This window comes from Morone saxatilis, unplaced genomic scaffold, assembly GCF_004916995.1.
Source record: "Morone saxatilis isolate NCDOM2014 unplaced genomic scaffold, NCSU_SB_2.0 Contig17, whole genome shotgun sequence".
Lineage (NCBI taxonomy): Eukaryota > Metazoa > Chordata > Actinopteri > Moronidae > Morone > Morone saxatilis.
Window position 1 is genome coordinate 9,097,674 of NW_023339729.1, and position 13,900 is coordinate 9,111,573.

At 39.0% G+C, this 13,900-nt stretch overlaps 2 protein-coding genes across 2 annotated transcripts; one reads left to right on the forward strand and one right to left on the reverse strand.

Annotated features, from left to right (window-relative positions):
- Nucleotides 1-1,147: 1,147 nt before the first annotated feature.
- LOC118327176 (tumor necrosis factor ligand superfamily member 14-like) lies at nt 1,148-4,339 on the forward strand. The gene is made up of 8 exons (XM_035660441.1): nt 1,148-1,328; nt 1,448-1,534; nt 1,871-2,140; nt 2,870-2,938; nt 3,040-3,073; nt 3,235-3,306; nt 3,437-3,677; nt 3,860-4,339. The coding sequence occupies exons 3-8, from the start codon at nt 1,928-1,930 to the stop codon at nt 4,047-4,049; spliced, it is 819 nt and encodes a 272-aa protein (XP_035516334.1). The 5' UTR covers nt 1,148-1,328; nt 1,448-1,534; nt 1,871-1,927; the 3' UTR covers nt 4,050-4,339.
- A 2,290-nt stretch (nt 4,340-6,629) lies between these two features.
- Nucleotides 6,630-8,733, reverse strand: LOC118327292. The gene is made up of 3 exons (XM_035660594.1): nt 8,270-8,733; nt 8,115-8,148; nt 6,630-7,807 (listed from the first exon to the last, which is right to left on the reverse strand). Exons 1-3 carry the CDS (start codon nt 8,513-8,515, stop codon nt 7,419-7,421), a joined length of 669 nt encoding a protein of 222 aa, XP_035516487.1. The 5' UTR covers nt 8,516-8,733; the 3' UTR covers nt 6,630-7,418.
- Between the last annotated feature and the right edge of the window lie 5,167 nt (nt 8,734-13,900).

The following is a 13,900-nucleotide window of genomic DNA, read 5'->3' on the forward strand; positions in this document are numbered from 1 at the left end:
GATAGAGAGAGAGAGAGAGAGGGTGGGTGAGTGAGTGGGTGGCAAGAAAGTCAAACTGTATAGTGTAGGTTCAACATATGGAGTTTGTCATTACAAACTGCCCCCTCCTACAACAAACGAAGAAACCCACACTGGGTTCGAATTACTTTCAGTTTGAGTTTCACTCTATAAAAGCATGGATCATCTCTTTTTGTAACTAAAATTGGATAGTCATTACAGTTAACACAGCAGAGAAAAGACGAAAGCTTCATTAAGAGGAAAACGAAAGTGTTTCTCAGAAGACTTGGTTCAGAGGTATGTGAAGAAATAGAAGCAACAAACAAGAACATCTAACATTGGCTTTCTATATCTTCTATTGTGTTCAACTGTCAAAACACACATAAATTACATCGGTGGGATGTTACAAGCATAAACAATCAGAGAAAAGCACATTGTACGCAAAAGTATTGATGAATCATCCATAATAGAAACCATGATGAAAAAAAGGAAGAAGACAACAATACATAAAGTGAAGCAACTCTTGAACAAAGCAGTGACCGTAAACAAGCTAGTGTTGCAACATCATAGTAGGTCTTGCAATGAGCTGCAGTTTCCTTTACAGTCTCCAATCCTCTGCAATGCATTAGTCAACTTCAATCACTGCAGGTTGTCAAACACAGAGTTCATGAAGTTGAAATAAAAGCAAGATTGTGAATCAGCTAAAATGTTTATATTGGCAAATATGTGAGAAAGCAGCAGCCTCGGGGTGAGAATATTTCTCTGCTGCATTAATGTGCAGATGAATTAGACTGTGAGTAAAACTGTGGTAGAGGTCAAAAGAAAGTGTGTGAATTTAACAGCTTGACCCCAAAATCCGTCCTACACAGCCACTTTCTGTGACCGTGTTTAATGTCTGACTGCATGGTTCAATACGAATAATATTGTGCCAAACACACGCCACAACTAGACATAGAGATTGTGCAAGTTTCTCAGAAATTGCCCAAAGAAATACTTGCAGACACAGAGAAAACAAACCAAAAGTGTTCAACAGGACATGAGACACTCAGAGTGAGAAATTGAAGAGAGAGAAAAGGAAGTGTCAGCTGAGGGACGATAACTAGGCTATATTCAGTAGTTGTAGGGAGTGTCCCACGCACACACTCACATGCACACTACTCACTCTCTCTTTAAGTCTCTTTGCCTCTTGCCCATGTCATTATCATTTCCTCCTTACTTGAGCTTGCTCAAAGAGCAATATTAGTGATAGCTGACAGCAGGCGAGCGGACGCAAGAGGTGAGGGAGGATATAAATCTGTTGGTGCAGACGGAGGATTTTCTTTTCACACAGGGTGAGACATCAAGAGAAGTCATAATACGTAGTGACATCTCAGATAATGCTATTAATGTTATTTAATACTTTTTTAAAAATATTGTTGAAGAACTTTTTTTTTCATTCAATGTCCCGTAGAAGATTCACAGGTGTGAAAACCGCCCTGTGCTGCTGGATGGTTGACTGAGCTGTGGCAGGAACATCTGGTGCTTGTATAAATCTAAGGTAATCTCTTTCTGTAATACTTTCAACAAAATGTCAGAATAGAATATTTCTTCTGACTAATTGGACCTATTCTTTGCAATAAGTGAAAATCACTTTGTTTCCCAGAAGCTTACATTGCATGTACCTACTGCAACCAGAGTAGACAAAACTCCTGAGACCATGTCTGTGTGTCAGCTGTCTTTATGTCTCATGTCTCTGTCTCAGTCCGTTTCTGCCTTCCTGTCTATTATTTCTTTACTTTTTCTACTCTCTCCACTACTTGCCTGTCTTTTGCTTCTCTGTCTTTCTTTTCTCTTTTTCTTTGCTTTTACCTAACCCTACCCCTATCTCTTTCAGTACCCCTTCCTCGCTACATCAAGCCCTTTGACCTTCAGCCCTAACAAGCCAGGTGTAATGCAACCTGGTGGGATGGCAGAGGGCAGTGTGGGTACAGTCCCCCAGGTGTTTGTGGTGGACAGCCAGGCAAACTACGTCTCCATACCCAGTGGGAAGAAAGTGACGTGGGTGAGAGTGGGCCAGAAGTTTCTTCTCCTGCTGTTGGGACTCACCATGTTGGGACTTGTTGTCGAGGGATGTTTCATCTACAATCTATATAAAAAAACAGAGGTGAGGCTTGTGTGTGTGTGTGTGTGTGTGTGTGTGTGTAGGGTAAAGCCTTGAAACACTGGGAAATTCTTTTTCTCTAGAATTTCCCTCCTTTGCGCTACGTCATGAGCAGCAAGACACATTTGCTCTTTAAATTGCAGTTCCATGATGACAAACATGTCAAATGGACTCTTTCTCTAGTTCTACTTCCCTTTCTTTTCTCTCTTGCAAACCCACAATATAACTTCACTTTTCTGAGACGGTTTCACAATGCTGTTTATTACACACCTGCCTCATGTGTTATACACGTACGTATGTTACGTAATAGACGTAACGTACAATGCCATGTTTTGATTAGAATAACAAAAGCTAGTAAAAAGAGTAATAGACCAAAGAAAAGCTGGCATGTAACATTTTGTTACATTTTTTTGTTTTTTATGTTTATAGCAATTTAAATATCAATTTTAAACCTTTATTACAGCAAATTTAATAACGGAAAAACACATTTTAACTTTTTAAAATTTCTCAGAGTTTGTGTTGTTATCAAATGCCTTTCTTTGTGTGTATGAGTTTGTTGTGTGGAAGTTATAACTTGTTTGTATCTATTGTGGATAAGTGGACATTTTCACATTTCCACTCTTCTACATGTCTCTTGAACTTTTGACATCGTGCTTGCAAAAAGACACAGATTTCACCCGTGTTGTTCAATCTTCATTTGTCGTTCTATATTTTCTCTTCCTCTCCCTGCAGGCTTTTTCCCTCTATATGTCTCATCCTTTCTTCCAGAACCTGTCCAATCCCAAAGCATCTGGCCTGCAGGTAAGCATGGGTGTACAGTATGCATGTTTTTTGGGTATCGAGTCACGGGTTACGTCTGAAGTATGTTGAGTTTTGGCTTTAACTCTTTTTTTCTGTTTCAGGGTGGCACCATAATGAGTCAAGTGGGAACCAAAGGTATTAAGTTATTCTCTGTTCTCATCATTTCTGGGAAGAAAATCCACAAATAACTCAAAACACACACAGTCACCGTGTGACTTAAAATGTGACGTTTTTATACTGACTGATTGGTTGGTTGGCTGATTGACTCACTGATCTGACACTGCTTTATTGAACAGAGTCCAATGAGATTCCCACAGTGCGACCACATCTGGAACAGGTCCAACAGAGGCCCTTTGCTCAACTGATAGGTTAGAGTCCTCTCAATTTCTCAAACCTAAATATTGTGTCTGACCTTAATGGTTCATTTGAAGTGATCTCCTTCATTTTCTTTTGTTCACAACAACTCTTTTTTTTCCTTCTTTCTAATCTTTATTCCAGGTTCCTGGCATCCTGCAGGGGAGGATACCAATGTGGTGCAGTGGGTAGATAAAGGTGGCGAAAGTATCACCTTCAACATGGGCTATAACAATGGTCGGTTGTTGGTTGAGAAGGACGGTAACTACTACCTCTACTCTAAAGTGACATTAAACGCTGCAGAGGAGTGTGTGCTTATGCAGCACAAAGTCATGAAAGTCACCAAGGCATATGATCAGCCTATAGAGCTTATGAAATCCAAAAGGTTAGTCACTGTGCCACTCCTTACTTCCTTCCTCTGTTGTTGCAAATGTGCTTACAGGTGCCTACTTGAGTACAACCAGTTTGTTTTGCACATTGCTTCTGTGTATTTAAAGGCGATTAGGTGCTGTCTTCATTATGTTGTGGCAAGTTTGCCTTATGTCATCTGTGGTATGTTTCCTCCAGTTTCCGCTGCCGGACCCCGAAACCTTCAACTGCAAAGTCGTCAGGCGGGGAGGATCTGTGGAACAGTTTCCTGGCTGGGATCTTCCATCTGCAGAAAGGAGACGAAATTTATATCACCTTGGACGATATACATAAGATGCGTCCAGGAAATACTGAGAACTTGATGGGGGCCTTTATGATATCTCCTTAGATGCATATAGAAATTCCTCTGTCCTACACTGTGATCAGATTCTATGTCTCTGAGTGTTAATTTACACCATATATTGTGGTGAAATGTATATATCTAAAATATGAAATATATATAATCTAAATTATGCTGTGCTTGATTAATGTATTTGAATCACTTATGAAAAAGCAACAAATAGTTGTGATATCAAAAGTATCTGATATTCAGAGTATGTAATCCTATTTTTTTGTTTGTTACAATTTGTTACATAATGTTGTTGTGTGAATAAAATACTGTTTCTTATCAAACAAAAATGCAAGGTGACATCAGTTCCTCATGATATCATATCTCGGATAGGTAATAAGATCAATGAAAAAATGTTTTAGTACATAGTCAGTGGTGGAACAGGAAATTCAAACAGATCTCTTCTCTGCTCATATATTTTAACCATGCAAACACACATCAAACTGAGGATACCTTAAGCACAGATATGAAACCCACATAACACAGTTGCAGATTTGCAAGACACACAAATGTCTGCAGGGTATGTGACAGTGTGTGTGTGTGTGTTGTGGTGTGTGTGTGTGTGTGTGTGTGTGTTGTGTGTGTGGTGTGGTGTGTATGTATGTGTGTGTGTGTGTGTGTTTGAAAAGCAGGATGTGGTTGAGTAAGGATGCACTGAGTAGAGGATGGAAGGGAAGAGAGGTGCTGAGGTTGGTGTGGCTGACTCAGCTCTTTTCAACACATACAGGGGAAAGTTCTGCAACTTGCAGCAGTGTCAAATGGAAAAAAAGCCGTATGAGAAATGTTAAGTAAAGGAGAGTTCAGCAACCAATTAGGGAATTCTGCCAAGGAATTATGGTGGCAAAAGACATTCAGCAAAGCCTAACAGGTGCATGGGAATGATGTAAAGGCACAGGAAACCATGTAGACAGGTAGACATACAGGTAACCAAATCACCACTGAAACACAGTAGGTGAATAGAAAGACTGACCTCAGACGCAGAGTTATTTGGGTCATTTCCTCTGACTGAGACATAGATAAACATCTGTGCTTGTGTGAAACAAACACATAACAAGATTATACTCTAGCAGCTTGAGCACGGTCGCTATGCAAATAAAAACACCTCATGATGTTAGGATAAGTGTAAGTATATGTGCTCAAGTGCTGAACTTTACTTGATTATTTCTATCTTGTCCCACTTTATACTTCTAGTCCACGATACATTTTAGAAGCAAACATTGTATTTTTATATGATTTGACAACTGTAGTTATTAGTTGCTTTGAAGATGAAGATTTTAAATATATTAAGTATTCAGTCTATGAAATATGATGCATTGTTCTAGATTAAACTACCCAACAGTGTTTAATGATAGTTAAAATTAGCTTCAACATGAGCAAGATGTATTATATAGTATTAAAAGGCTGCTTAAACAACATACCCCTCTGAAAAGGGGCATTCTGCATAATGAGTACTTTTGCTGGTGATACCTAAAAGTCCAATGGAGTTGTTTTTCGATGATTGGGTCCCTGTTTTGTTTGACTCGATCAAAAGAAGGCAACAACGCACACAGGAAGCAACAATGTGCCAAAAAAGGCACAAAAGAAGAAGACTGCAAGCAAACATGGATGTAAACAGGATTTTAAATACATAGCTTGCAAATGTTTTATGCACCTTTAAATTTGTAAATGCACCTTTACAGGGTGCATTGTGGAGGTTTCTTGTTAACAATTAAAAGATATGTTTACATTAAGTGTACTGTGTATGTCCTTGTGGTCAAATATATGGGTCGAGTGCAATTCCTTCCTCATAAAACATTTGCAAAGTATAAAGTATTTCAAATCGTACATTGTTTACATCCACGTTTACTAATTTGCACCTTTAAACCTGCAACAGCTGATTTTCTGACCACTTGGGGGCAGTGGAAACAAGCTGTGAAAACAATACTGTCTTATAATGTCACCTTTTGAGTTGTATGGCAATAGTGTTCACAAACAATTGGTTATTATTATTATTATTATTATTATTATTATTATTATTATTATTATTAAGATAGTGAGAGTAAATCAAAACAGTAAAGTTGCAAACTGAACAACTAAACAATGAGTTGAAACTCGCTATAGAGCTCCGTAAAGCCGAGGGGCTTGAGTTCTCTGTTGGTTATCAGTGAATCCTTTCACACTGCCATTTGAGACATTAAATATATAGATTATTGCTGCTTTAAGGCATCTAAATACATCTAAACAATAAATTGTACTGAGTCTATTTGGGGAATCAATAATTTGCCATAATTCATATTATAAAAGGAGGTAATATGTGTTTTCACTCAACATCTGCACCATAATACACAGGAGGTGCAAATGTGTTTGTTTGCTGGCCCACAGATTTCTTTTCTTCTTCTTCTTAACCACAGCGTATGGTAAATAAACAGGAAGTGATGTACAGTCAGTTCCCGGTATTTGCTGTGAAACAGCAGGGAACTTTCCTTTACATACAAGCTTTGTACATATTCCACTTGAAACTCTCACACTCATAATTTTCACACGAAAATCATCTTTGTGTTCACCATATCCATGTTTAATATGGATTACAATGAAATACATTCAACAAGTGTAGTTTGTCCACAGGACTTACATACTTTTAAAAATAAAACAATTTTTCAATTCACACATAGTCCACATACTACAGATATTTTAGTAATTCTGGTCATGTTTTGGTTACAGAATAATTTTTTATCAGACATTGTTTCTGTAAAAGTTATTTTAAGTGCATATTATTACTCATCACTATTACTCATCATTTGCCAGAAGAGATTCAAGGACTCCACTTGCAGGGCTCGTTGGAGTTTTGGAGCAGAATTATAATCACACTTTTTTGTAAGCCTCAACTTTTTATGCACCCAGCCATTTATAAAACAGAGCTATAGAGTCACCCAATACAGGCCGATTAACTTGCAGTGTATTGCACTTTAACACTAATGTAGTGATATCTACATTAAAAAAAAGGTCTCTAGAAAAAAAATAACAACACCATTATAAATATAGGTATATAAATAGTTCCATCACCAAATAAATATATCATATACAGAATAACATATATACATATTTATACAGAATGAGGTGAATGTGTAGTCTTTCTCCATATGCCGTTTGCATTGTCATAAATACAACTTCTCTTCAGATTCCAACTTAAATTCCTGTTGAGGTTCATCATCTTACACCTTTAGTTTGCAATAAACTACGTCATAGCTTCGAAAATGGCACCTGCGCCTGCCCATTTTCACCTAACAGGACCCTTAAGAAAACACAAACTGGTGTTGTTCTTTAGTGACGACCCACAGGTCACAGACAGATCTGCATCTTGATGACTGTAGTAGCACCACAGGGTCCACATTAGTCCACAAGGAACATCCCAAATGCTGAGCCACTCAGCTCCAGTTTCCAGTATTTCAGCCCATTGTTCGGTACGGTCATCTGAGTGACCAGTCTCTGGCTGTCGTTTATCTGGGTCACTGTCCAGCACTTCTTGGTCACAGGTATTGAATTTGCCACAGCCGGAAGCTGCACCTTGCAGGTGAGCTTATCGCCCACACTCACTGTGAGGAGGCCTGCGGGGCAGTCGTAGGTGCAGGTGAGGTTGAGATCAATGTATATGAAGTAGTATCCCAACTGTTTAGGCTGCAGAGAACTCTGTGCCTTGTCAAATATGAAGTTGCTTCCTACAGACGATCCTTGACCATATGTGACTGGATCCCATTGCATCGTGGAGGTCTGTAACCTGCCTGCAGGAGGAGACAAACACATGTCATTTAGATGATGTTTATACAGCACAACAAGCATATCAGTTACATTCCTGTCTGGTGTTGTCTTGCCTAAAATCTGAAGTGATTTGTTACACATAAAAACCATATGGTGTTTTTTACGTCATTTTAGTGATTTAAATGATTCAAATTTGAAGTTTGAAGTTTGGAAATAGAGAGGGAAAAGGACTAACGACTAAAGGAAGACGCTATTATCATCTGTTTTTGTGACTCTGTTCCTAAACATTTATGTTGTATAGCTGCATTTAGCAAATACAAGTAGACTTACTTGAGTTGGGTTCCAGATAGACAAAGTTCTGTATCTGTTGACAAAACAGAAAAGATGGAGTGAATTAAAGTGCAGAGGACGTGGCTCAAAGTTGGAAAGGAAAGAGAACATTGCTTATCATTCATACTTTAATAACAGGAGTAATGTTTGTTTACCTTGTATGATGGCTCAGTTGTGTCTCCTGTCTGCTTTAATGCCTCAACATTAATGTACGGACGCGCAGTCTCCAGTTTGGACCGCAGCTCCATCACAACCATCAGTCCGCCGACAGCCACAGCTGCCACCGCCACAAACAGAAAGATGATGGACAGGACGACAAAAACGTCCAGGCAGCCTCCACGCCGACGGCCGCTCTTCTGAAGAGACTCAATGTCAATTTCTGTATTTTGTTGTCCCATCATGCGATAGTAGGGTGCCTGAGCTTCGGAAAGAGTGTCCACTGTTTAGGTTCCGCAGACTGAAGGCTTTGGGGGTGCCAATGCAAGTTTTGGAAGTTGTACAGCTCCAGGTGTTTTAGCTCCACAAGATAGTCCAGCTGTTGTTGTCGCACAGCCCAGTCCGCGCCTCTAGTTGAATGTCGAGACTATAAATGCTTTTATAGCTATACACTGAGTTTCACACAGGGAGGAAAAACGCGGAAGTCATGGATTTCCCTCTCGCCTCCTCACACACACCCCCCTCCTTCGCTGCATGTACAAGAGGTGAGAAACGAGACGCACAGACTTTCCGCCGCTCTCCCTGCTGTTGCGCAAGTGCGCCCTGAAAGACAGCGTGTGCGGTGGAAAACGAAAGGGTTCCTCCATCCTCACTACATTCCGACACATTGTCAAACCAACGTTCACCTTTCCCTCTCCACGTTGAGCCCCAACGAGGCTGGCAAAAGTGGCACAATGGAGATTATAAATTAAAACATATTAGATACTTGATTGACTCATTTGACTTTATTATAGGAAGTTTATAAGAGAGACAGATGTGCGTGCGTGTGTGTGTGCGCGCACTCCAGTGGTTGAGACATGATGGGACGAGAAGGAGCCTTTGTCAGCAGTTGTGTGTTTCATCATCAATCTAAAAAAAGCTCCCATCGTCAGTGCTTTAGGGTTATATACCTGGCGCAATTCTGGCACAACCACGTGGTATCTACCTGTCAAATAAGAACGGCTCTTCTGTCTGGGAATTCCCCCATGTGTGAAGGGAAAGTCATTCTTGATGCCACAACACACATTGATACTCTAGGCCATTGTTTTCTCTAACGTTTTACACCATGTACCAACCCAACAGTAGAATGCTCTCCAAGTACAACCCGTTTACGCAGGAGGCCGGTTTATTCCTAATAAGGACATTATTTATTGTTGACTGTTGTTGACCTGGTTCACAGCAGGGTAAACACAGGTGTTACAGATGATACTAATTAAGGTTCAGTTCCATTTAGTATAGCAGGGTCTTTCCAGTGAGCCAACATGTGCAACCGCATTGTCTATTGTCCCTGTTTGGAGCCATGATTGCAGTGTTTTTGAACCATTCATTTTACCTCCGCTTACTATCTCGCCATCACTTATGGCTCATGGATCCATGCATGTACCATCAACGTGACTTTGTAGCAGGCAGATATTGAAACCAAATATTACAGGAAACGTATTTTAAATTACATTTCAGCGAACACATAGTTTATGTATTTTTATTCGAAATTTTGTAGTATTTTGACAGTATTATATGTTCTTAATTAGTTTATTTCTTTAAATATTTAAGAGGTTTCCGTGTGTACCACTAGCGGCAGCTTGCGTACTACCAGTGGTACTCATACCATAGTTTGAGAACCAGAGTTCTAGGCAATAGTTTGCCTGGCAACAGTTTAGGTAAGACCTTTTGAACTTGAGAGGTCCATAAAGAAAGGGTTTTCTCAGTTTGGTGTGGACAAATTTGACTGGTGAAGGCAGACTTTGAGACCTCACTAAGCCTGGAGATATACTTGCTTTTTCTTAAAAAAATTAACATGAAGTGAATGCACTGCTAAAAAGCATCTTTAACTTTAAAGGCTGTTGTGGGAACACGTACCTGCAGCCAGGTTCTGAAATCCTGTGGAAAGCTTTCACAGAAGTAGACGCTGTTTTGTCACACCTTAACCTAGGTCATGTTGATCAAGAAAACGGTGCACTTCAATTGACCTCAGTGAGAATGAGTTTATCGTCTATAAAGATTAATTTAACACAGATCTGAAAAAAACAATCTGGTGTAATCTAATACCTTTTAGCCACACTAGCAGCATGGCTCTAGAGAGGACAAAGTTGGCCAGGTCAAAGTTTTCACTTATCCACTTAAAGAAACTTTTAGACTAAAAAGTAGATTTTGTGTTGATAATCAGTGTTTGGATTAATGCAGACGGCATGCAGTGAGTGAGGTTGCTGATAAGAGTTAGGCTGTAAATGCAAAGATAAATAAATGCATCTTAAGTTTACAAGTTTGTTCCTGGTGATGCACCAGCTGTACCTTTGGGCTTTACTGTGAGATACAGAGTCATAAATGTATCACCAGTGTTACGGTACAATTGATGTTATTACTGAGGACTTTCCCCCCTGCATCAGGTGGCGATCCATACGCTCTTGACCTCCTACAGGACAGTTTACACTGGGATTTATGGTAATCACTCAAATGCTCCATGCTGATCAAAACAATCAGCTGGTCAGATGCACACAGTTCACAAACAGAGAAATGTCAAGGGAATGTTTGTGGCTGTTACTGAAAGGGAAGTGCAAAGTTATATAAAGACAGACATAGGCCGGGAAATGACAGTCATCACAAACGTTCGACTAGCAGTTAATTGTGCTGCTGAGTAAGCTAAACGTGTCTTAAAACAGTTGTCAAGTGAACATCTACAGCTTTTCTAGTTCTTGATCAGAATGTCCATATAGCTTCTTTTTTCCCCCCAATATTTTGGGGGGATTTTATTTCCTTTAACTGATACTGACTGCTGACAAATGACAGTAAGGGGGATAGAGGGCATGACAGGCAGCAAAGGGCCACAGGTCAGAGTCAAGCCCATAGCCTCTGCAGCAAGGACTGTCCGCTTCACCCGGTGAGCTATCAGGGCACCATATAGCTTCATCATCATTTATCACATGTACATGCATAGTACCTGTAGGCCTACATTCCAGTGCAATCTGTATATGTGGACTAAATTCATGTGTGGAGAAAGGTAAAGGATTATCACTCTGCAGCTGATTGTCTCAGTTCTGTGTACATAAATCTCTTGATGTGAATACTGTAAGTGGATTGTTCATGTTTACTGCCCCTTACTGCCTGTGGTTGTGTATTTCTTAAAATATATTTTTGTTGAACGTAATAACGTTCTTGCACGTCCATACATCCTTGATTAGTTATGAACTAGACTGTGATGGCAATATAGTAATCAGAGGTAAAATGAATGGTCCAAAAACACTGCAAAGTGGCTCTAAGCAGGAACTCTATCTCTCTATCTCTATGAAGAGAAGTGTTGACTGGAAGTTCCTCTTTTTCACAAAATTAACTCTGGTTAAGGAGCAATAAATAAACATCTTCTTAGGAATAAACCGGCATCCTGCCTGCCCGGTTGTTGCTGAATAGTGTCACAGTGTTTTAAGTTTGAGACCATGCTCCAAATGATTCAATACGTTATATATTATATATATGTTTGTCAGTAAATAAATTAAGTAAAAAATATGTTATTTTTTATGAGAACCGGACAAATAATACTTTCAAACACTGAGTTTAAACACTCATTCTCAGGCTACATGGTTAACCTCATTTGTCACGTGTTTAAACGGAAAAAAAACACATGCAGTTAAAATTTGGAGCAAAATGGCAATAACTATATCCTTCCCCATCCTTTCACTCCTGATTAAATGTTATTTTCATTTTGGTTTATGTAATTTTTTATAAATTGTAAATAGATAATTTTTAAAAAGCATATTGTTACTCAAAAGGTAAAAGGAGAGGGTGCATTATTCACTCCTGAAAATAAAACCTCATGTAACAATAACATCGAGAATAAAGGATCAATCCTGAAAATAAAAATTTGCCTGTAATTGATCCAATAGAGCAGGATATGAGCGAGTCAGTTTTGTCCCATGCAGAATAATACTAGCTAGAGGTGGGAGCAAGTCATTGTTTTGCAAGTCACAAGTAAGCCTCTAGGCTTTGCATTTAAGTCCTGACTCAAGTCCCAATTTCTAAACTTAGAGTTTCGAGTCCAAAACAAGTAATAATGCACTCTTCACCAAATGTAACAAGAGTAATAAAATATTACATGCTTTTTATAATTTGGACTTAATTGTTAAAACAAGGCTGACTGAAATGAATCATGAACAAGTAGTGCATACATTGCACTTTCATAGCATACAGCACTATTTTTATTTTGACATGCAACAAAGGTCATCACTCCCAGTCCACACCTCTGTTAATAACCTACCACAATAATAATAATATGTCAATACTGTTAATGCATGACTATGGTAGTTCATATACAATTTGGTTCTTGTATAATATATTTAATGCATATTTGATTTGCGTTCTTACTATATTTTAATGCTTGATAGGCTACAAGTAAAATACAATGAGAAAAGTAATTATTACCATTTATACTTATTGTGTACTTACTTACTTACTTTCTTATACTGGAATTAATTAATTAATAAACTCAAATCCCCAGCCGACTCCACCGGGCACCCTGCCTGACACTGTCCATAAAATGATATTTGCTAGCAAGCTATTAGGTATCACATATTCATTCTTTGTTACAACTTTGTCTCATTTCCACTTTTCCACCTACAGGGGGATCTCTCTTTAAATATCATCTTCTGAGGTTTCTTTCATGTTTTCCCTCCTGTGCTGAAGTTTTTTGGGGGAGTTTTTTTCATTTTTATCTCCTTAAAGAGCTTTGCCCTGGTCAGGAATCTTAACTCCTGTGAGTCTGTACATCCCACTGAGACATTGTTTGTGATATTACAACAAACTGCTAAATTTGTCTTCTTCCACATTTAGTGCTCCCATACAACATAATCTAACACTGTGTCACGCAAATGTCAAAAAGAGAGGGAAATTAAGTGCTTCAGTAATTTAAATATCATGAGGAATGACAACTGAGAAAAGGCAGTATGGTGGGAAAAATGTGGGGACTGTTTCTGTGGGGGAGTGATAGACACAGATGGGGAAGTCACTACGAAACAGAGAAAATGAGAAATGTAGTATTACGAGTAGGCTATGACATACCGTTTGTAGAAGGTCATATGCTCCTACAGGCCAAAAACCCATGTCTTCTGTTCCCTAATGAAACTAACCACATTATGCAAATATAAGCACACCATTAAGCAAAACCACATGAATTCCTCAAAAGTTCCCATTTGTTTAAGAAAGCTTAATCATGCCCAAAACCCAGCACCACACCTGACATGATTTTACTTTATATTGCTAAATCCTGGAAAGTGCTTGGGTTTTTAGAGCGTGTGTGTGTGTGTGTGATGGAATAATTGTGTTTTAGTTTGTCTCTATAAATAACTCATATAAATGTTTGTATTGGACCACTGATGTAGTTAATCAACCTGTCGGTAAAAGAAATCGAGAGTTCTCCCAGGCCTCTGCTTTCCACTTTTCATCACAGGAAGTGACATACAGCATTACTCAGTGAGGTACTAGACTTTCCTTCCTGACAATGATGAAGTACCGGAGAGAAGTTGTGACGTGACAACATACAGTCATAGGCCTATGCAATACAGCAGTAAAGCTATTTGCTTACACATTTCTCTCTCTCTCTCTCT